This window comes from Cnephaeus nilssonii, assembly GCF_951640355.1.
Source record: "Cnephaeus nilssonii genome assembly, chromosome: 5".
NCBI lineage: Eukaryota > Metazoa > Chordata > Mammalia > Chiroptera > Vespertilionidae > Cnephaeus > Cnephaeus nilssonii.
The window spans coordinates 33,202,946-33,225,263 of NC_137076.1; the positions used below are offsets into that span (position 1 = coordinate 33,202,946).

Genomic DNA, 22,318 nt, shown 5'->3' on the forward strand with positions numbered 1-22,318 from the left:
CCCACCCCCATGAATAGCTAAAGGGCAGCAGGCTGACCCTGACCCTGAGCCTGATTAGGTTCAGCAGCAAAGTCTCTCATGACTGTTTTCATCACACCCCAGGACAAGGGGCCCAGCCTGCTCTGTGCGAACCACAGTACAAGGTCCAGAGAGGCCCGGTATAATGCACAATGTCACACGACGATTCGGGGAAAGTCAGAAGACTCTCGGAGCAACCAGGTCCCTGTTCCTGGGCTCAGAGCGCTCCCTAGCTCACACAGCCCCCGCCAACAACTCATCCCAAATGAAGCAGGCAATGCTGCTAACAGTGGTGCCAGCATCCTCCTTCATGGTTTCCATGGTGAGAAGGGCGGTGTGTAGGCTCACAACTGTGGCAATAAAGAGCGGAGGCTCCAGCTCTCCAGTCCCTCTCACTTCCTACATAGCTCCTTCCACATCCTTAAAGGCCAGGACAGAAAAGGGTGCTCTTACCAGCTAAGATGAAGATGCCCACGAGAATCAGGAAGACCAGCAGGTAGAGCCCGAGGACAGCATGCTTCAGGGCCGACAGGGAGCCCAGCTGGGTGCAGCAGCCCCCTGGCCGTCGCTTGTGGCATGGACCTAGACAAGAAGGGTAAGGAGAGGAGGAAAAGGAAAAAGACACATGAAAACCTCATAAGCTTCTTCTCTCCTTGGCCTCATCTCTCCGCGGTGCGCGCAGATGTTCACGTGGAGAAGCCTCGCACATCTGTAATGCAGCTGCAACCGTGTGGAGCTTTTCAGAACCATGACAAGCTTTCAGCTCCTAGCTCTCCTCCCACCCGCTGTGCTCTTATAAAATGGTTTTTTGTTACAGCCTACATTCAATATTATTTTGTATTCGTTGCAGGTGTGCATCGTAGTGGTCATTCATGCACTTCACATAATGCTCCCCTCATATTCCCACTTGGCACCGTATATAGTTATGGCAATATTATTGACTGTATTTCCTGTAAAGTATGCTGTACTTTATATCCCCATGCCTATTTCGTAACTACCACGTTGTATTTCTTAATCCCTTCACCTTTTTCACCCAGTCCTTCAACGTCCCTCCTCTCTGGTGACCATCAGTCAGTCCTCTGTATCTATGAGTCTGTTTCAATTTGGTTTGTTCCCTTATTTTGTCCTTTATTTTTTTAAAATACTTTTTTAATTGATTTTTTTACAGAGAGGAGGGGAGAGGGACAGAGAGTTAGAAACATGGATGAGAGAGAAACATCGATCAGCCGCCTCTTGCACACTCCCTACTGGGGATGTGCCCGCAGCCAAGGTACATGCCCTTGACCGGAATCGAACCTGGGACCCTTCAGTCTGCAGGCCGACGCTCTATCCACTGAGCCAAACCGGTCAGGGCCTTATTTTGTCCTTTAGATTCCACATATAAGTGAAATCATAGGGCCACTCCCTGAGCTCTCAAACAGGTCAGAGAGGCATGTCCTCTGCTCACGTGCCCACAAGTCCCACCTCCTAGAGCCAGACCAAGCAGCAAAGAAAGCTCCAATAGGCTGGAGTACGTGTCCTTTACGTGACATTGTCCCATGCGATCTGGAGAATATGGAGGGAATTTAAAACAGGGTTGCAAACTTCAACTTCAACAGTGGCCGGGAAGGGATGGAAATGAGCCAAGTAGGCCAGGTGGGCCCGGGGAATCTGACAGCGCATGCCTGGTCTGGAAGAGGTTTCGGTGTAAGAATGAAGGCTGGCTGTTGCCAGATTTTCAAGACAAGCCAGAAGCAATTTAGAGAAAGCGCCCTGTTTTTAAGTGTGAACAGCTCATTTAAAACAACAACAAATGGGACAAAAAGTATAAAACACTGGGGAGTATAAACCAAACACATTAGCATGCTGGATCTGACCACTGGTTTGCAACCTTGAGTTTAGGTTTACAGGAAAACGTAATAACTTCATTCTGTGAAACTACACAAGGCTCACCAGCTTCTGGCCCCAATGGAGCAGCAACATATCAGCGCTCTACTAGACCTTATGAGCTTAGTCCCACCCCTTAAATAATACAAATAGAGGATGTCAAATGTTAGGGTAAACAGAGACCCAGGTGCTCTGGCTTCCGGTCATGTTCAGCTGGACTTCTCCTTTGAGTCACTTCTCTGACGGCCATGCAGAGGCCAGGGCGCTCAGTAACCTTCGCCCGCTAACCTTCAACTGACAGTGGAAAGGAAAGGATGCTCACCCACCTTGATCCCCAGCAGGGCAGGTAAGAAGCATTGGGGGGCGTTTTTCAAAATATGCAGGCCCTATTACGCTAATTCTCAAAGTTAGCACCTGGAGTGTGTTGCACCTGGAGGACGGTGTGGAGCAGAGAGAGGTTGACAACCAGATGTTGAAAAAATTGATATTCAGAAGATGTTTTAAAAGGTGGTGTGATGTTCATAAATCCTTGGTAACTCTGGGTTTGCAAGGGCTATGTGTGGGGACTACTTATTACCTCTGAGCACCTCTGTGGCCTCAAGAGGTTTGGTGACCATGAGCGGAAATGGTGGTGACTAATATGGGGCCCTGTCTCCCCAGAGGTATTGTTAGGGGAGGAACATTTTCTCATTCATTTAACCCATTTTATTGAAAACACTGCTGTTAAAACAGCTGAGTAGAAAATGATCGCATAATGTTTCCATAAAACATTGGGTACAATTTGGAACCAGTTGTCAAGCAATACAAATTCTCATCAGCCCTTAAATATTGGCAGTTTTTGAAAAGTTAACCTGATTTTCCACTAAGACTGGCATAGAGTACAGCTTTCTAACTTGCCCTAAATCTTCTTTTCCAGAATTTTTCATCCCTTTTCATGCACTAGGATCTATAACCTGTTTTGCTCCTAAATATATAGGCTTCTTGTATCATTTCATTCTCTCTCTCTCTCTCTTTCTCTCTCTCTCTCTCTCTCTCTCTCTCTCTCTCTCTCTCTCTCTCTCTCTTTTGGTTTTGTTTCTTGTGAGAGTTGCTGGCTGTCTGGTTGCAACATATTAAAGTCTGTTTCCTTTGAGAGTCAGAATGGTGGGCATAGCATTGAATATTATACAAATACTAGAGGCCTGCGGGGATCGGGCCGAAACATGCTCTCCAACATCCCCTGAGGGCTGCCAGATTGTGAGAGAGTGCAGGCCAGGCCAAGGGACCCCACTGGTACACGGGGCCGGGGAGGGACTGTGGGAGGGCTCCAGGGCGTGTCCGGCCCATCTCGCCCTGTTCTGATGGGCCGGACCTCAGCAGCAAGCTAACTACCGGTCAGAGCATCTACCCCCTGGTGGTCATTGTGCATCATAGTGACAGGTCAAACAGTCGAGCGAACAGTTGGACATTTAGCGTATTAGGCTTTTATTATATAGGAGGAGTTATCATGAAGGCTGGTCCTGCTCTCCTGCTCTAAGCCCAGCTTCCTCTTTAGATGATGATGAGAATGATGGCAGAGAACTGCTGGGATGGGTCAGAAGATACCTAGGCTGAAATGTATTATTCATATATTTATCCCAACCACTATTGGCTTCTCCACTCATTTGCTTTCTTTGACCTCTTCTTTTTTCCTTTGGAGGTTTAATTAAGTTAAACTATATTCTGTTAACTGTTTCATTTATGGCAGAATCTTGTTTTTCTGGTTCATTATAATAAGAAGTTATTCTCTCTCTCTCTCTCTCTCTAAAAAAAATAAGTTGATATATTTTTTACATGCAATATTTTTATTGAGACACAAGGCACTCTAATTTGCCTGAACTTGAGACAGTCCAATAAACTGAATGTTAATACAGTTAAGGGTTAAGTGCAAACTATATATTCACAGCTTGACCTCATCGCAATTTATAAAGTGCCAGATCAGTGCTAATTGTCATTCAGCTTGAAATTTTTCACCAAAAAGTAAGGCCCTCTTCATTCCTCTAGGAATGAAAACATTTTCCAAAGCCAATCAGTCACAAGGGCAAGGACTATTTTTTTTCTTTAATCCCACTCATTAGAACACCATCCTTTTATTTAAAGTCTGTCAGAACAGGAAGAGGAAAATCACACTGCCGACAATGCTGCTAACTTGAACCTTGCCTTTGTCCTCTGCACGTGCATTGCTAGCTCACTGTAAGGGGGGTGGGGGGTGGGGGGGGCGGGACAGACGCAATGGCCTGGCTCCATTTCATTCCCATCAAAAAAGAGGACTTCCCTTCCCCTCTACCTGAGGCTTCAATTTAATAGAAAGCACCCTCTGGTGACAGGTCCCTTCGTCAACTAACACACACCAACCACTCAGACCTTCCTCTGAGAGAGCTTCGTTCTTTTAGCAAGACTCGCTTACTTTGTATATTAAACAAAAATCCATTTTAAATAGAACATAATTAGCGTTTCAAATAGAGATTTTCCACAACTCGTTAGACAAGCAGAACATGAAGGGTTCTGGCAAGAAAGCTAGAGAATATGACTGTATGGGAAAGACAAGCTACTAAGTCTGCCCAAAACACATGTATTGACTTTTTAATTTAACATGGCAGGCAGCATGTTAGCTGGGTGAGCCATTCAAATTATTTAAGCTGAGTGGAAGATTAAAAACACACCGAAATGATACAATCGGTAAAACCAGGGCAAAAAACATACTCACTCATTTGTTAAAAGAAAAAAAAAGTAAAAGAAATGAGCCATCAAGCTGTGAAAAAACATCGAGGAACCTGAAATGCCTATTGCTAAGTAAAAGAAGCCAATCTACAAAGGCCAGATACTGTTGGAGTCCAGCTATATGACAATCTGGAAAAGGCAAAACTATGGAGACAGTAATAAGAGAGTGGTTGCCAGGGCCTGGGAGCAGGGAAGGATGAACACGTGGAGCACAGAGGACTTCTTAGTCCAGTGAAACTATTCTGTATGAGACGCTAATAATGCACACGTGTCATTGTACATTTGTGCAAACCCATAGAATGTCCGACACTGTGAGTGAATCCTTATGTAAACTATGGACTTTGGATGAGAATGACGTGTCAATGCAGGTTCATAAATTGTAACCACTGTGTTGAAAGATGCTGATAGTAGGGGAGGCTGTGCCTCTGTGTGAGTGTGGGGTATATGGGAACTTCCTGTTCTTTCCAGTAATTTTGATGTAAACCTAAAACTGCTTTAAAAATCAAGTCTATTTTTTTTTTAAAGCAGAGGTTTTGACCTCTGGCTTGTTTGGGGTAATACTCTAACAAGCATTTATTGAACACCCACCACCTAGTGCCCTACAGTGGAAGGCAGCCTTCAAGGGCTCTGGGTGGCCCCTGCCCCCTTGCGTCGTCTCCTTCTGCACCGCACCAGGACTGGTTTGTGTGACCCATGGACTATGGTAGAAGCGATGGTGTGTCACTTCTGAGATTAGACAAAAGACACAGCAACTTCCTTTTTGCTTACTCTTTCTCTTTCTTGGAACAATTATTTGGAGGGAGGCCAGCCGCTATGTTATGATCACCCTGAGGAGAGGCTACATGATAAGGAACGGAGGCCTTCAGCCAGCAGCCATGTGAGTGAGCCTGGAAGAAGACACTGCAGCCAAATCAAGCCTTCGGACGACTCCACCCTGGCTGAGCTCTTGACAGCAGTCCCATGAGAGAGGCTGAGCCAGAATTACCTGCCTAAGCTGCTCCCAGACTCCTGCCAGATTGTATTATACATAAATATATTTCTGAGCAAATTTTGATGTGAAAAAATTAAACAAAATCGTGACTTTCCTTGCACACCCGTGGATTCCTCAGAAACCGGGTGAGACAATAAATTTTTGTTGTTTTAAGCTGCTTGGTTTTGGGGTAATTCGTTATTCAGCAATTGATAACTAATACACTTACGTTAGACATCAGGAAATGCAAAGATAACAAGCCACGCGCAGGAGAAACTTTGCTCGTTTGCAAATTCCCAGTGCCCAGACTAGTGCCTCGCACATAGTAGGCACTCAGGAAATATTTGTTGAACAAGAAATTAAAATATGGCCACTGCTCTTTGGGTGCTCACAGCTGAGGGGAAGAAGACATGTGAACAGGTAACTATTAGACAGGTGTGAATGGTGTATGTGTTTAAGAGAGATATGGCACAAACCACGTGGCATTTCATTCTGTGCTGGGAGGTGGTCCCGGAGCCTGCATAGAGGATGCAGCAGCTCGGCAGGGCTTTGGAGGACAGGCCCTTCTCAATCGGCTGAAATCCACTAGCCTTCCTCACCAGCTTTATCACCTGCTGTACAGCTATCTATGGGAAAACTGTGACTTTAAGAAGAAAACTGTCTTCCTCCATGTGGGAAACGTTCTGGAGAAAACACCAAACAAGGCTGCTAGCTATTAAACATAGCTGTTTGTGGACACGGTCGCACACAAGACCAGATCGAGGGAGAAAATGGCACAAAAAGACAAAACGGAAACAAAGACAAACTCCACCAAGACGTAGGGGAGTCAAGGGGAAGGCGTTTCCACCTGCAGTGGCCTCCAGAAATTTGGGTGGCATCTCAGGAGTTCAGAAAGCCAAGAGAAGGGGGCTCGGGAGGCCTGCAGAGAGTACGTCAGTGGCTCCAAGCGTTAAATGGAAACTAAAAAAAAAAAAAAAAAAGCAAAATGACTTGCAGAACAAGTCCCCAGTGCCAGGCTGGGCGATGTTTATCTCAGCGCGGAGCACTTGCTTCCTGATGGGCGGGAAGCTGTCAGAGAGATGGCGTTCCTGCCTCTAGGCACCCATCCCCATCTGGCCTGTGTGCTCTTACCAGAGCTTCACATCCCCGGGCTACGATTTCCTTTGTCACTCCACATTTTTAAAACTTGAATTTATTTGGGAAGGCAACTTGATAGCATCATCGTAAGTGGAAACAGTATCTTCCTATTACCCATGAAAATAAATACCTAACCACTAAAACAACAAATTTACACACCCATGCGTCACTTCACATCCTCTTGAGTACCGCTGTGTTGTATGTAGCGAGAAACACTTGCGAAACGTGGACTTCAGGGAAAGTCATGAAATCACAGCTCAGTGACAACTTGCAAGAGAAACGTTGATGTTCTCCAAGGAGATTTTATTTATGGAGAAGCAAAACCAAACTTTTCAGATGTTCAAGATTTAGAAGATGCTAGAAGGTAAGACATTAGGGATTAAGTCCCACGGAAAGAACCACGTCAGGACCTGGTACACACCTCTAGCCGTAACTTCATTATTCACGAGTGTCTATTTACATCTCCCTCTGCCCCACGTGCCTGAAAGGTCCTCTGGGGCTGGGTGTGTCTCCCTGATCTCTCTCACCCCATCAACCAGCACACAGCGGAACCGCAATAACGTTCTTTGCAAGAACAAAGACATGTGTAAGGCATTTATTCTTGCTGCGAAGATCATCTCTTACATTTGTCTTACGCAAATAGTTGACACATTTTTGTTGGCTGTAAAAACATTTTTTTTTTTTTTTGGTGCAAAATGTCGGTCTGAGAAAAGTAAATAAAATCTTGGCTTTGCTTGCTCACCCATGACTTCGGATTGCCACTTGGTGCCCAGATAGGTAAACCATGGGAGCAAGCCATTGGGACTGAACCGGCACTCCTGGCTGCATAGCATCATCATACATTGGAACTTCTTAGACATCCTGAGGCCTGAGCCCCAGCCCTGGACGTTCTGATTTTGATTCAATGATGAAATCACACTTCGATGGCACAGAGGTACACAGTTTGTGGAGTAAGGCATTTGTCATATCAAAAGAGAAGGTGAAGACACATTCTTGGAAAAAATCAATGAAACGTCTTGCTATTATCAGAGCTTGGTTTATTTATTTTTAATGTTGATCTCTTTTTAATAAGATACATTCAAAATGGGGTTGTCTCCAACTATTTTATTCTCCCCAGAGGCTAAAATAGCAAAGGGTTCCTTTTAATCATGGGAACAAGAGTACTCCCTAAAGAGCTTTTGCTCAAATATTGTCTGCGGAGGGTGGGGAGGTGCTTGGGAGCAAGGATTAAAGGCCAGAAAAGGAAAGTTTATCTGAAAACCACTCAGCCCTAGACAGTTGAGCTGAGGATGAGTGAGGAGATGCCCCACCCCCCAGTGTCAATGCCATGCTAATGTGGGAGCCTCAGAAACTCTGGCTCCCGGTTTCCCTAACACTCCCACAGGGGGACTAGCATGGGTTTGGGGCTCCATGCAGGTAGATTCAAAGCCTGCCTCTGTCACACCCAGACTGTGAGACCAGGAGCGACCCCTTTCGTTAATTTAGCCCTTCCTTGACAAACTAACTTTTCAAGTTCTTAATCTGTTGGAGTTTTATTTTTCCTCCCATTAAAAAAACAATAACCAACTCACAAACTATATCTGAGTGGGTATTTACTTATTTCCAACGAACCTGGGTCTACACAGCTTAGAAAACAGGATGCAATGATTCAATTGCCACCTAATGGAGTTTTACCGAGGACAAAGAGTCATTTTCTTTTTGTTCTCTTTGATTTCACAGCTGGTAAACAGCAGGTGGAGATAGGGTTTTGGGTCTGGAAGGGACCACAGAGCTCCTCTCATCCAAGAATCTTCTTAAAACCCTAAAGGCTGACTCCACCACCCTCGCTCTGGTTACTCACCACTCCCATTGTCCCTTGTAATAACGCAGCCCCAAATAACCTCTGCCCTTGAGGCTGCCCTCCCTTTCTGGTTTTAATGGGGACCTCTGTTTACTTTCCCTCAATAAAGGGAAGAGGAGGGAGTGAGACAGGGACACTGCAGAGGGCTGCCGCCCACTTGCGGTTTCATCGGAACTGAATGTGGGAGGGTCCCGAACCACCCACTGGGGTACATCGAACACCAGTCATCTCTGCCTTGTTGGACCATAGACCTGAGTCTTCCAGGCACCAGATGAAGGAGACCACAGTCTTCTGCAAGATCGGATGAGTCTGAGCCTTCCACATCCAGTTCTAAGAAAGGGGGAGGGGATGGAAGGAGAGACGGCCAGAGCTCATTCATTTCAGATGTTATGATGACCTAGAACAGTTTCTCCTGGTCCTTCTAGAAACATCTTGCAACTTTGCAACTTCCCTGTAATACTTGTTATTTTTCTCAACCCCTATTGATTTCCCAAGTTACTCTGCATAAAAAAAAAATTGAAAACAATCAAGGGCTTGTGAGTTTATTTTCTGCAGGGGGAAAGAGGAGGAGAAGGGAGTCTGGGTGGTCTGCAGATTACGGTGCAGCTGAGGCTGAGGGGTGGAGAGAAAGCCAGGTGGGAGGGGAGATGAGGGCAGTCAGGGTGAGCTGGCCCATCGCTGCCACCTGGAAGGAAGGGAGGAGCCAGGGTGTCCCCAGGAAGAAGAAGCGTGTCCTGGGGCTGGCAGGAGATGCCCACACTTGCCCAACATGGGCAGCGCATGAATCGGAGGAAATGCTGTCTTCATGCAGAGGGACCCAGATAACAGCAGGCTAAGGGTTTTGCCTAAATTCAGGACAAAAGACCCACCTTCTGCAGAGTGGCCGTGGATCCCTCTGAAAAAGACTCCCAATTCCTCTCCTGGCCCCTTGTCAGAGGAAATAAATCATCTAGAGATGTGTTTGCAGTGTGGCAGCCAGGCTCAGCTATTTTCATCTTTAAACCCTACTCTTTCCAAACCACTCGTGCCACCTCCTCGCCATCTCCCCGTGCGCCTGGTTTGATGAATTGGTCTATCCTCAGGGCAGGAATGGATACGTTTAATACCCCCTGTCTCACTCCCCCAACTTCTACCACCAACCGAGTTGGAAGGGCCATCTGAGTATCTGGTTTTGAAGACAGGGCGCCTGGGACCCCAACCTGTGCCAGGTGTCTGGGAACAAACTGCAAGTGTCCCTGAAGCCTGCAGGCCCAGAAGCCTCCTGCGTGGTGGCCTCTGCCCAGAAGGCAGAGCACACTGAGCCACAGAGGGATCTAATGGAAGACGATGGACCTCTGTCACCTCGTAAGGCCAACGGTTACCATCTATGGAGCTTTGTTGAGAAATTACGGCAATGGCGGCATAGCGAATAATGTGAATAGAACTGCACCCGTAAATCAACAACAAAAAAAAAAATACAGATTTGTTGAGAGTCAGCTCCCAGAAGGCAGGGTCTGTGACTCATCTCTGGATCCCACAGGTCCTGGCATGTAGCAGATGCTCAGTTAACATCTGTTGGCTGTTTGTAGGTAAATGAGACGAATAACTAAACACAGATTTCGCAGGAGGGCCATTCGCAGAAGGTGGGAGAAGGGCACACCCGGCAAGCCAAGGGTCCGGAGGCTGCCCCCTGAGTCCACGAAGCAGCAGGCCCTTCTCAGCGCCACCCACTGGCAAGACAGCCCCTTCTCACCTTGAGCCTGTAAACACCCTCCCCAACATAAATCCACATGCTTAAGGCGACTCCCCTGGACACCCTGGAAATGCTTAGAATGCTTATGCCATTACCTTTCCTTTTTAATAGAGGTCAGGGCTGGGGATGAATTCCTACAGTTGGGAGAGTATACCGAGGCCTTCACGACACTGGAGAACAAGACGCTGACATAAAACTCCCAAGGGAGGGGACAATATCAAGCTCATTTTTATTCAAGGACAAACTCTGCGATCACTTTCACACGGAGACACTTTTAAGAGTGAATCGTCTATTAAGCAGCATTCGGGGAGAGTGTGTATAAACCTTCAAACGGGGAAGTGTGGCTTCCATTGAGGAAGCGTGTCCTCAGTTTCCCCTTGTCCCATTAGACCTCTTCAATCGGACGCTCCTGATCTGATTGCTGCCGTCTGCCCCCTTTGAGTTTCCAGTAGGTCCTATCTTCCTCGTCCCTCCTCCATCACTCAGATTCCCCATGGTCCCTCCGTCCCGCCGCCGCCCCCCCCCCCCGCCCCCCGCAAGGAGACCTGTAGAGGATAGAAGCTCTAACTCTCAGTGAGGTGTCAGGAGAGGAGGCGAGGGGTCAGCCCCCTCCCTGCAGCCCCCAAGGGGAGTAATTTATTTATTTTATTAAAGTACAGCTGACATATAGTACCGTATTAGCATCAGGTGCACAACATAATGATGTTACATTTGTATGCCTTACAATGTGACCACCACCCTCAGGCGAGTAACCATCCTAGCAGGACTTCCTAAAGGTCTGCCTGCTACGAACCCCCTGGGTTAGCCTGACCTGCACCGCATCTCAAGCCAGACAGCAGGAAGAGAGATGGTGCCCCGGAGAGGGCAGGCTTTGGGACGCCGTGCAGAAGACTGGCACCATCATGGCACCTCAGCTCTGTAGCTGGGTTTTCCTGGTCACAACCAGGTGTGCAGGGTGGGGAGCCAGGCCAGTGTGGCACTGCGCTATGTGCTCAATGAAGGGGAGCCATGTATTATCATCGCTTCTATATATTTTTAAAATATATTTTATTGATTTTTTACAGAGAGGAAGGGAGAGGGACAGAGAGTTAGAAACATCGATGAGAGAGAAACATTGATCAGCTGCCCCCGCACCCCCCCCCCCACTGGGGATGTGCCCGAAACCAAGGTACATGCCCTTGACCGGAATCGAACCTGGGACCCTTCAGTCGGCAGGCCGATGCTCTATCCACTGAGCCAAACCGGTTAGGGCTATCATCGTTTCTATTATTATCACTTCCAACGGACCCAGCCACCCTCCCACCACCTCCGCTGGCCTCCTGGCCTCACAAGGGCTGAACCTGCGTATGGACATTAGACTTGAGGCCGGAGCCCCACGAGGTGGTGGGGGCAGGGTCGCTGGGGTGGGCAGAGCATTTCTCTGCCTTGAGGTTTGTGTTGCCAGCCTCTCCCAGAAGCCATGTTAGACCCTGTCAGAGCGCTCCTCCCCAAACCTAGTTGTGTTTATAGCTATTTCCTGCCAGCGGCACCTCACAATAATTCATTCCGTCTGTCCCCTGCCTTTCAGTCATTTATTCCCACGGCCCCACCCTAGCTTTATCATCCGCCAGAACGTCTCCACCCCTGAAACCCTAAACTCCAAGAATCCGTTCTCATAGCCCCTCAAGGTCACCAGAGACTCCAGGCCTGGCACCGAGGAGCGGGTGAGAGCTGTGCCTAGGGGTTTAAGGATCAGGCAGCTGTGGCTTTGAATCCAGGCTTTGCCTCTGACTAGCGAGGTGACCTTGGGCAATTTACTTCACCTAAGACTTCATCTTCTCATGGACAAACTGGGAACAATCTCTCTATATAAAAGCCAAGTGACTAGAACGACAGAACAACCAGAATGACCAGAACGACTGGTAGCTATGATGCACACTGCGGCCCCAACTGCCTGCGGCCCCTCACCCCAGGTGGCCTGCCCTCGATTGGCCCCTCCACCCAGATCGGGGGCAGGGTCGGCTGGCCAATCGCCCCCGGCCCCGCCCCAGGCCACCCCCACCCTTATTGACTCCCCCTACCCATGCATAAATTCATGCACCCCGCCTCTAGTACTGTATAATGAGTTAATGGGGAAATTTTATTGAAATGCTGAGCACAGTGCTTGCTGTCAATTTTTTTAAATATGTTTTTATTGATTTCAGAGAGAGGAAGGGAGAGGGAGAGATAGAAACATCAATGATGAGGGAGAATCATTGACCAGCTGCTTCCTGCATGGCCCCTACTAGGAATCAAGCCTGCAACCTGGCATTTGCCCTGACCGGGTATCAAACCATGACCTCCTGGTTCATAGGCTGACGCTCAACCATTGAGTCACTCTGGCCACATGCTCAATTAAGGGGAGCCATGTATTATTATCGATTCTATTTAATCACTTCTAATGGACCCAGCCCCTCCTCCCACCACCTCTGCTGGCCTCCTTGCCTCACAAGAGCCAAAGTGAACTCCAGAGCTCCTGCTGCTGTAAGACAACCCCCCTCCCCGGCCCCTGGCCCACATACCACTGTCGGGAGGGAGTGGGGATCCCTAAAACTTCGTATGCTTCTCACAAGACCCCTATCACAAACTCAGCCTCACCATCAGTCTCTGCCCCGAGGTCAGCCCGAGCACCCCACTGAGCCCTCAGCCTGGCTTACATCAGTCCCCAGAAGCCCCAGGATTCCCTATCACCCACTCCAAGCCCCGCATAGCCTTGTGTATCCTCCTTTGACCCCCATCTCCCTCCCCAACTGCTGAAACCTCCCCACCGTGGCCCCTGGACCTCCCAGCCAGTCTTCTGCAAAATCCCTGATTTCTTCAACCTCTGAGCAGAACCTTTCTTTTGCTTCCTTATTCTAACGGAAACCTGCTCCTTTGTGGTCCCAAGTGTGGATTTCTCGCTCACACGCTCATACCACCAGCCTAAGGATGTAGAAGGTGGGTGTGTTGCTTTTTGTTTGTTTGTTTATTTTGCTATTCGTTGCTACTTTCAGAACTCTCTCTCTCTCTTCTCCCTAAAACTCGCCGGCTTAGGGTCTCGCATCACAGGACTGTATTTCTCCTCGTTGCTAAGGGACATCAGCTCCCCTCCCCCTCTCTGGGCTCACTGTGCTCTCTCTCTCTCAGTCTCCAGTTCTAAGTCCTGACCTCCTCTCCTCTCCTGACTTTACCTCCATCCCGACACACCTGAAATGTGGCCCCAAACGAGATGGGCTCCAAATGCAAAACACACACTGGATTTTGAAGGTTCTGCATGAAAATAAAAAATATAAATACCTCCATTATTTTTTTATAATGATTACATATCAAAAAGATAATATTTTGGATATATTAGGTTAAATAAAATGTATTACTGTCTCTAAATTAGTTTCATCTGTGTCTGTTTACCTTTTTACATGGCTAACTAGAATATAAAATTTCACGTGGGATTCACATTACATTTCTATTGGCTTTGCCAATAATCGGGACTCTTTCTTAATCCCGATTCCAAAGCCCCCCATTATAGGCACCTGTCCTGATGCCCTTCCTCACGAACTCGGAATCGGGTGCTGCCTGACCTCACCAGGACCTACAAACCATGGGTCCACCTACCGTTCCTCCATCTCTCCCCATCAAGTCCTTCCTTCCCTTTTTATCCCATGTGCATTCTTTTTTTTAATCCTCACCTGAGGATATGTTTTTGTTTTTATTGATTTTTAGAGACAGGAAGGGAGAGAGAGACTCCCCAGCTTGAGGTCTCACATCACAAGGCTGTACATTTCTGTGAAAGAGAAACATCGATCAGTTGCCTCCCATATGTGCCCCAACCAGGGATGGAACCTCCAACCTTTGGTGTACCTGATGACGCTCCAACCAACTGAGCAACTTGTTCAGGGCCCGATATACATTCTGTAATCTATGTTATTCACTCTCTCCACCCACTCTTCCCTCCCTTGTCCCTCTCGAGCTTCCTCATACCCCGGTGGCAACACTCTAACCCTGGTTAGGTTTATTTCTGCCACTCTGCACTTCCATCGCATAGCTAGGCGTAGCTGGAGAAGAGAAAACACGCTGCCATGTTGATTGGTCTGACTTGAAGCACCTGATCACTAAACCCAGGTGGGCCCGGTCGCCTGTCCAGCGGGCTGGCCAGCTGTTTCTAGCCCATTCACACGCTCAACTCCCAGATGCCTGTTCCATGCCTCCTCCTCCTGCTTCACATTCTGTTTCCTATTTGACTGAAAACACAGAAGCAATGAGGAAATGCTTCCTTAAGTTCCCACCACAATGGAACCATTGACCCACGTCCAGGGCCCCACACTTTGCCTTCCTGTTATCACTGTAGTCGCACTGTTTGTGCTCTTGGCTGAGCCAACACCCCCGACTGCACAACAGATTCCTTCTTCTCCTACTTATTCAGGGACCTAACTCCAGCAATTCTGCTTCACCAACATTTCCCTCCACATGGTATTGCTCCATCAGCATAAGCCATACCGCGATTTCTTCCATCTTAAAAAAATAAAACAAAAACTCTCCCTTGACCTTTGTTCCCCCTCCATGTTTATCCTCTTGCACAGAATTTCTCAAAAGAATTGCGAGTACCCACTGCCTCCAATTCCTCTCCTCACATTCTCTCCTGAACCCACTCCAATCAGCCTCCTCCCACCCAGCTTCACTGAAACTGCTCTTGCCAGGTGTGATGTGCTGAACTGTGTCCGCCTTCCCCAAAAATTCTTATGTTTAAGACCCAATCCCCAGGACCTCAGACTGTGACTGTGTTTGGAGATGGGGCCTTTAAAGAGGTGATTAAGTGAACATGACTGGGTGTCTAATTTGATGGGTGTCCTTATTAGAAGAGAACATTTGGACACACAGAGAGACAGCAGGGTCACATGTGCACAGGAAAAAAGATCATGTGAGGACACAGCAAGAAGGCAGCCGTCTGCAAGCCAGGGAGAGAGGTCTCAGGAAAACCCAGCCCTGACGACACATTGATGTTGGACTTCCAGCCTCAGGATCTATGAGAAAATACATGTCTATTGTTGAAGCCACACAGTCCGTGTGGTATTTGTTACACAGCCTGAGCTGACTGATACACCAGGTCACCACTGACCTCCAATGGCTCAGCCCATTGGCCGGTACTCACTGCTCTTCCAACGTGACCTTTCAACAGCATTGACACAGTTGGTCACCCCTTCCTCCTCAATACACTTCCAGGGTTCAACCCTCTTGCTTGTTTTTTCACTTGGTTGCTCCTTCTCAGTCTCCTTTGCTGCTCCTCCTTATCTTCTAGCCTTTTACACCTCTCAGCATGGCGTGAGCCAGAGCTCTTTCCTTGGGCCTCTCCTCGTTTTCACACACCTCACCAGCTTGCCAGCTCTAACCTAAAAGTATACAACCAGAACTGAGTCACCTCTCACCTCCTCCACTTCCTCTGAGGCACCAGCCTTTCTCACCTGGATTATCCTACCTAGACTTGACCCCAGACGCCCTCTACCAGGCCACTGATTCTTTTCCCAACCTCATAACCAGGTGCCTTAAAATCAGAGTCTGCATTCAAGGCACAAGGGTCCTCTTCCTCTCTTTCAGGTCAAAACCTAATCCACTGTACTCTGGCTTCTCTCCACCCAATCCACGACATGGCTTTGCTGGAAAATCAAACGTCCTGCTCAGCCAGAGTAGCGGTTCTAAAATGCAAACCAGACAGACCTTAACCTTTCACTTCTGTGAAACCGTTTGCTGGCTTCCCAGTGTCTCCAGAAGCCCGACTCCTGTGGATGGTACAGGAAACCTTTTCACAATTTGGCTTTAGCTTCATATAATTAAGAGTGTTGCCCAGCCAGGTGTGGCTCAGCAGTTGACTGTTGACCTAGGAACCAAGAGATCACTGGTATATTAGTAATTCCCAGTCAGGGCACATGCCCGGTTGCAGGCTCGATCTCTAGTAGGGCTCATGCAGGAGGCAGCCGATCCATGATTCTCTCTCATCATTGATGTTTCTATCTCTCTCCTCCACTCCCTTCCTTTCTGAAATCAATAAAAAATATATTAAAAAAAAATAATGTGTGAGCTGTAGAGTCAGTGAACCTGATTCCAATTGCTATAGATTGAATGTTCACGTCCCACTGAATTCATATGTTGAAACCTAAGCCCCAGTGTGATGGTATTAGGAGGTGGGGACTCTGTGGGGTGATTAGGTCATGAGGGTGGAGCCCTCATGAATGGGTTTAGTCCCTTTATAAGAGACCCCAGAGAGCTCCCTCTCCCCTTCCACCACGTGAGCACACAGTGAGAAGACAGTTTTTATGAAGCGGGCTCTCACCAGACACCAAATCTTCTGACACCTTGATCTTGGACTTCCCAGTCTCCAGAACTGTGAGAAGTCAATTTCTGTTGCTTATCAGCCACCCAGCCTATGGTATTGTGTTACAGCAGCCTGAATGCACGGAGACACCAATCCTTCCTAATACTGTGATCTTGGGCAAGTTACCAGGTCTCTGTGCTGTGGTTCCTTCATATGTCACTTGGGTATAATAATGAGACTCATCTCACTGGGTTGATGTGAGGATCCAATGAGCTCATACTCGTAAAATGCTTAGAGCAGGGCCTGGCCTGGCGGAGCTCGATAAGTGAGTGTTTATTACCTCCCACCGCTATCCTCCCTCAGCCCGAGTGCTCCTTCCCTGGGCTTGGAAAGTCCTTCCCTGCCCTTTCTTACAGGCACCCTGGGCCCTGCCCTCTGAGAGTTTGCTCCTGTGTCTGTCCCTGCAGGAGGCCTTCCTTCCTCCCCAGGGCAGACTGAGGGCTCCTTCTCCTCCCCTCTAACTGCACTTTGCTTGTCCTTCCTTCTGAGTATTAATCAAATTATAATGCAACTAGAGGCCCAGTGCATGAAAATTCAGCCCCCTAAACTCAGCCCCCCCTCAGCCCGGCCTGCCCCCTCTCACAGTCTGGGAGCCCTCAGGGGCGGGAAGCGACCCAGCGATCAGGGGAAGGCAACGCCCCCATCACACCTCTGCTGCTGCCACTGCCGGAAGTAGAAGCCTCACCTGGCCCTGGTTACCTGAGCCTTGGGCGGCCCTAGGCGGCTGGGCAGCTGCCATCTGAGGCTTGCCTGTGCCTTGGGCCGGCCCTGGGCAGCTGGGGGGCTGAGGGCAGGTCCGGCCGCACCATGCACCTGCCACCCCCCCAGCGGGGCTGAAAGGACTGGGGACTCCGGTGGGGCTGAGGGGACTGGGCACCGCCATCTTTGTGACAGCATGACAGTCAATTTGCATATTCCCTCTTTATTAGATAGGATCCCTCTTTATTAGATAGGATGTCTGCTCACATGTCTATGTCTTCAGGGGATTTGAAGCCCCTTGAGGGCAGGAACCATGACCTTTATTCCTGCATTCATCAGCAGCACCTCAAAGCCCAGTAATCCTATCTAATAAAAGAGTAATATGCAAATTGACTGTCACTCCAACACACAAGATGGCTGCCCCCATGTGGTCAAAGATGGCTGCCCCCATGTGGACACAAGATGGCCACCACAAGATGGCCAGCAGGGGAGGGCAGTTGGGAGGGACCAGGCCTGCAAGGGAGGGCAGTTGGGGGCAATCAAGCCTGCAGGGGAGGGCAGTTAGGGGTGACCAGGCCGGCAAAGGAGGGAAGTTGGGGGTGACCGGGCCTGCAGGGAAGGGCAGTTGGGGAGGACCCAAGCCTGCAGGGGAGGGCAGTTAGGGGTGACCAGGCTGGCAGGGGAGTGGTTAGAGGGTGATCAGACTGGCAGGCAGAAGCAGTTAGGGGCAATCAGGAAGGCAGGCAGGCGAGCAGTTGGGAGCCAGCAGTCCTGGATTGTGAGAGGGATGTCCGACTGCCCGTTTAGGCCCGATCTAGGACCGGGCCTAAACGGGCAGTCGGACATCCCTCGAAGGGTCCCAGATTGGAGAGGGTGCAAGCTGGGCTGAGAGACACCCCCCGCCCCGTGCACAAATTTCGTGCATCAGGCATCTAGTCTTTCAATAAATGAAGTCACAGTTCCTTTGATTTGTCTTAAACTTATGTCTCTAAGCTTCCTTTATCCTGGCGAATAAGAATGTGTTCCGTCATTCCACAAGCAAAGGTGGCCCCATCTGCAATATACAGTGCTAGGTGCTGGGAACATGAAGATGAAGCCAAGGTGTTTGGCCTCAAGGACTTAGAGTCCAGAGGGGACTCAGGTGCACAAGCTGCAGCCTAAGTGTGAATGGACAACTGACAAGGGCCAGGGAGGCAGGGCCAGAGGCCTGGGAAAGAGGCAGAGAGGAGCCGGGGCTTCTAGACTCAAGGGACCTCAGTCATGCTGCTTATCATCGGACACCAGGTATCGACACTGGATAAACCTGGGAACGAGGTAAGAGTGGAGCCCACTGACCTGGGGACACAGAACCAGAATGTGGAGGAGCTGCATAGCCATGAGTGTGCCCCAGGGTAGGAACAGACAGACTGAAGGGCTGCAACAATACTCATGGGGCAGTGAGGCTGTATGCGGTCCAAATCCTGAATGTCCTTACCGCTGGGCCACCTGTAGGTCAGCTTTGTGTTTGGACCAACCTTGAGCTGGTGGGCAGGAGGAGAGAGGGGGACAGGCTAGCTAGATGGTGACAGGGCCTTGTCTTGTGCCTCCCACGGCCCTCGATGCCCACAGCCAGTGGGTGGCACCTGCAGGGTGCCTGAAAAGCACCTTTCTTATTGAAAAATGAAGAGGAAAAAGTGAAGGGAGGAATGAGCAAGGGAGTGAAGGGCAGGAACCAGGGAGCAAGGTCCCTGGGTGGGGAGAAATGGGGGTACAATGAAGAATAACCATGACCTGACTCATCACCCCTCCACTCAGGGTATCTCCTGAAGCCCCCTTCCCACCTAGGGCCCTGCTGTCATGGCAACTCCTCCTCTCAGCCCCCCACCCCAGAGGGTACCAAGCCAGTAGCATTCCTCCCAAAGCCATCCTCACAGTCCCAACCCCTGGAGTAATGCCGCATAGAACACGGCACAGTTTAGCGATGGGGGCGTGGGTGAAGGAAGAAGGCAGAGGCTCCTGTTACACTGCCAATGTGGAAGGAGCTCTCGGGGTGTCTTCCCTGTCCCCTCTGCAAGACACCAGGCTCCAGTCAGGGACAATGAAACCCATCCCTCCACCCTTCTGGTAGCAAACCTCAGGAAAGCCCCCGGGAGCCAACTGCTCCGATCGGGGTGGGGGGTGAGAGTCACCAGCCTCATGCACACCACAGAGCCCCGAGCCCTCAGAACCCAGGCTATCCCTTAAAGATTCTACTATGTGAGAACTTGGACTAAAAGAACTTGCTCCATTTCCTTGAGTATCTATCTAGGCTTCATGAGGAAGTTCATTAACTAAAACAGTGTTTATTTTTTAAAATTGATTTTTAGAGAGAAAGGGAGAGGGAGAGAAACATCGACGTGAATGAGAAGCATCAATTGGCTGCCTCCCGCACACCCCGCAACCGGGGATTGAACCTGCAGCCTGGGCATGTGCCCTGACCCAGCATCAACTGGTGACCCTTGAGTGCACGGGAGACACTCAGCCAACTGAGCCACACTGGCCAGGGCAGAAACAGTGCTTTCTCTAGCAGAAGGTTAGAGCCAGGCTGGGGTCCCCAGGACGTGGCGTGGGTGTTTCCCGGGAGACCCTGGGTGGCAGCTGCTCCTGACTCTCCTCCTCATCTCTCCCTCTCCTTTCTCCCCGTGTTCCCAAGATTGGCAGGACCCCCCCCCCCCCCGCCGCCCCAAAGGCCAGGGAGGTGAAACACGTGTGTTTTGAGGGTCAACTGAGGCGCTTTACGTGAGTTATGCCACCTGATTTCCCCACTGCTCCCGTGAAGTGAGTAACATTATTCCCATTTTGCAGATGGGGGCACTGAGGGCTAGAGGGCCAGGGAAGCAGATGGCCCACTCACACTAGGAACTACAGGGTTGAGTAAAGGGAGTGGTCAGGGTGTAAGGAGCCCACAGGGTTGCAGTGGTGTCCTTGGGCTGTAACCACCCCCAGCCCCAGGGTCAAGGAGGGGCCCAGGGTCAGAGAAAGCCAGTGTAGAGAGGGTGGCTCCCAAGGAGCTATGACCTTGGGGGAAAGGACACAGCAGCCTGAGGTGACTCCATAGAGCAGGAGCTGGGCAAGTAGATACCCCAACCTCCCTTTCTTCTGTCCTCCCATCTCCTTTCAGGGCAGCTCCCCAGTAGCCAACCCCAGCCTGGCAGAGAGCGAGCCCAATGGTGGCGAGTAGGAAGGAGGGGCAAGCAGAACGCACCCTGCCCCAAGCCCAAGGCCCACGGCCACTCCGTCTATGGATTCAGCCCAGACCTGCCAAACTTCAAAGTCCGGGCTCCTGCCCCCTCCCGGCTGTTCCCCATCTTGTGGTAGGACGGCAGAGAGACCCAGGACCCACCCCCAGTGACCACATGTGTATCCAGCAGTGCTTCGCGCTCTGCTCTGGTTTCGCAGGGACAGAACCTGGGAGCATCTTGGTGCTGCCGGAGTTAATTCCCTGCTCATCGCCGGCTTCAGCGCCCAGTTCTCCAACCTGTAGAGGGCGGTGACCCTCCGAGAGGCCCCAGGCAGACCCTCCCAGGAAGTCCACTCCTCCCCTTGGGCAGCTGCCCAGCAGCCCTCGTCTGCGCCAGGTGAACGGGGAAGATTTGATTGATGAGAAAGTAGAAGTGGGGGTTCCCCTGGGAGAATAATTTCACTTTATGGGGAAGGAACACCGGAACGGGGAGCTCGGGCCCTAAACTCAGCGAGCTGGCGTCCAGGCGCAGCCAGGAACATGTGTAACTCATTACCTCTGCGAGCCTCCATTTGTGGCCAGTGGATGAGGCCACGAGTGTGGTGGAGGGTCTGAGGCTGCGGGGTGAGCCGACTGCAATATTTTTCTGACACTAACGCCTCTCTCTGACCCTCAGAAAGGGCCGGACCCAGCCAAACACCACCCCGCCCAGGCCCCCTCCTCCTCCGCCTCCTGGCGCCAGACTGGAGAGGCTTGCGGCTATACAGCCTAGCAAAGAAAGGACCGGGGAAGGTGAGAGGGGACGGAGAGGAAGGGGGAGAGGAGAGAGGAGAGAGGAAGGGGGTGAGGGGGAGCAGGCCCAGCAGGTCCCTGTTGGGTTTCTGTTCAAAGGGAGGTGACGTGGGCATCGAGGCCAGAGGAGGCCTGGCTGAAGGACCTTGGAGGCCTAATTCTGCAGTCACTCCTTCCACGTTCGTCCAGCAAAGCAGGTGCAACCAATGCTTTGCAGGTGGAGACACGGAGGTGAGGGGGTCCCGCCCTCGGGGCCTTCCCATCACCAGGGGGCTCCACTGGGGATGCTGAAAGCTCAGACACAGGAAGGAGGCAGGTCCTGAGAGGCGCCCCGACCAAGGGGTGCAGAGAAGGGAGAGGTCCCGATGAGTCACAGAGTGGGGTGTGGGAGGGAGCCTTGGAGGACGCAGGAGTGGGGGAGGTGGCTTCTCCTGGAGGGGGCAGAGGAACCCAGGCACTGAGCAGCCCTCACCCTCCCTGCTCACCTGGTAAGTGGAAAGGGGACGGATAAAGGCAGGGTGGGAGGGGAAAAGGAAGGAGAGCAGAAGGGGGGAGGGGAAGCTGTCGGCGTGTGACCTGGGAAATAACGCGTTTGCCCCCTGACCTCTTTCAAGTCCCACCTGCACTAAAGTCCAAGTCATACCCTATATCTGGGCCGCATTTTTGCAACCTTGTCCCCCAGATCCCAGTATCCCCAGGGCCAAGAGGAGGCACCCCCTCTCTTCCCCACCTCCCTGCCTTCACGGGAAGAATCTGGAAAGGACGTGGACCCCTGTGAGGCCCACCAGACGGTACCGTTTTAATTCCATCAAGGCCCACGAGTGGCTGGGCTCTCCCTCCCTGTCCTCCCTCTGCCCTCTGTCTTCTTTCCCATCAACTTACACCACCACCCCCATTCCCACTAGCCCCACCCTCCGTTTCCCTCTCCTGTTACACTCTCCAGGGATGAGGATCAAGAAAAAGCT

General features: G+C 50.4%; 1 protein-coding gene across 2 annotated transcripts in view; it reads right to left on the reverse strand.

Annotated features, from left to right (window-relative positions):
* Positions 1–22,318, reverse strand: part of SCARA5 (scavenger receptor class A member 5) — a 101,831-nt gene that overhangs the window by 72,928 nt on the left and 6,585 nt on the right. For both annotated transcript variants that reach the window (XM_079770953.1, XM_079770954.1), the window contains exon 3: positions 472–600. In XM_079770953.1, coding sequence (XP_079627079.1) covers positions 472–600 — 129 coding nt within the window. The remainder of the gene's footprint in view (positions 1–471; positions 601–22,318) is intronic.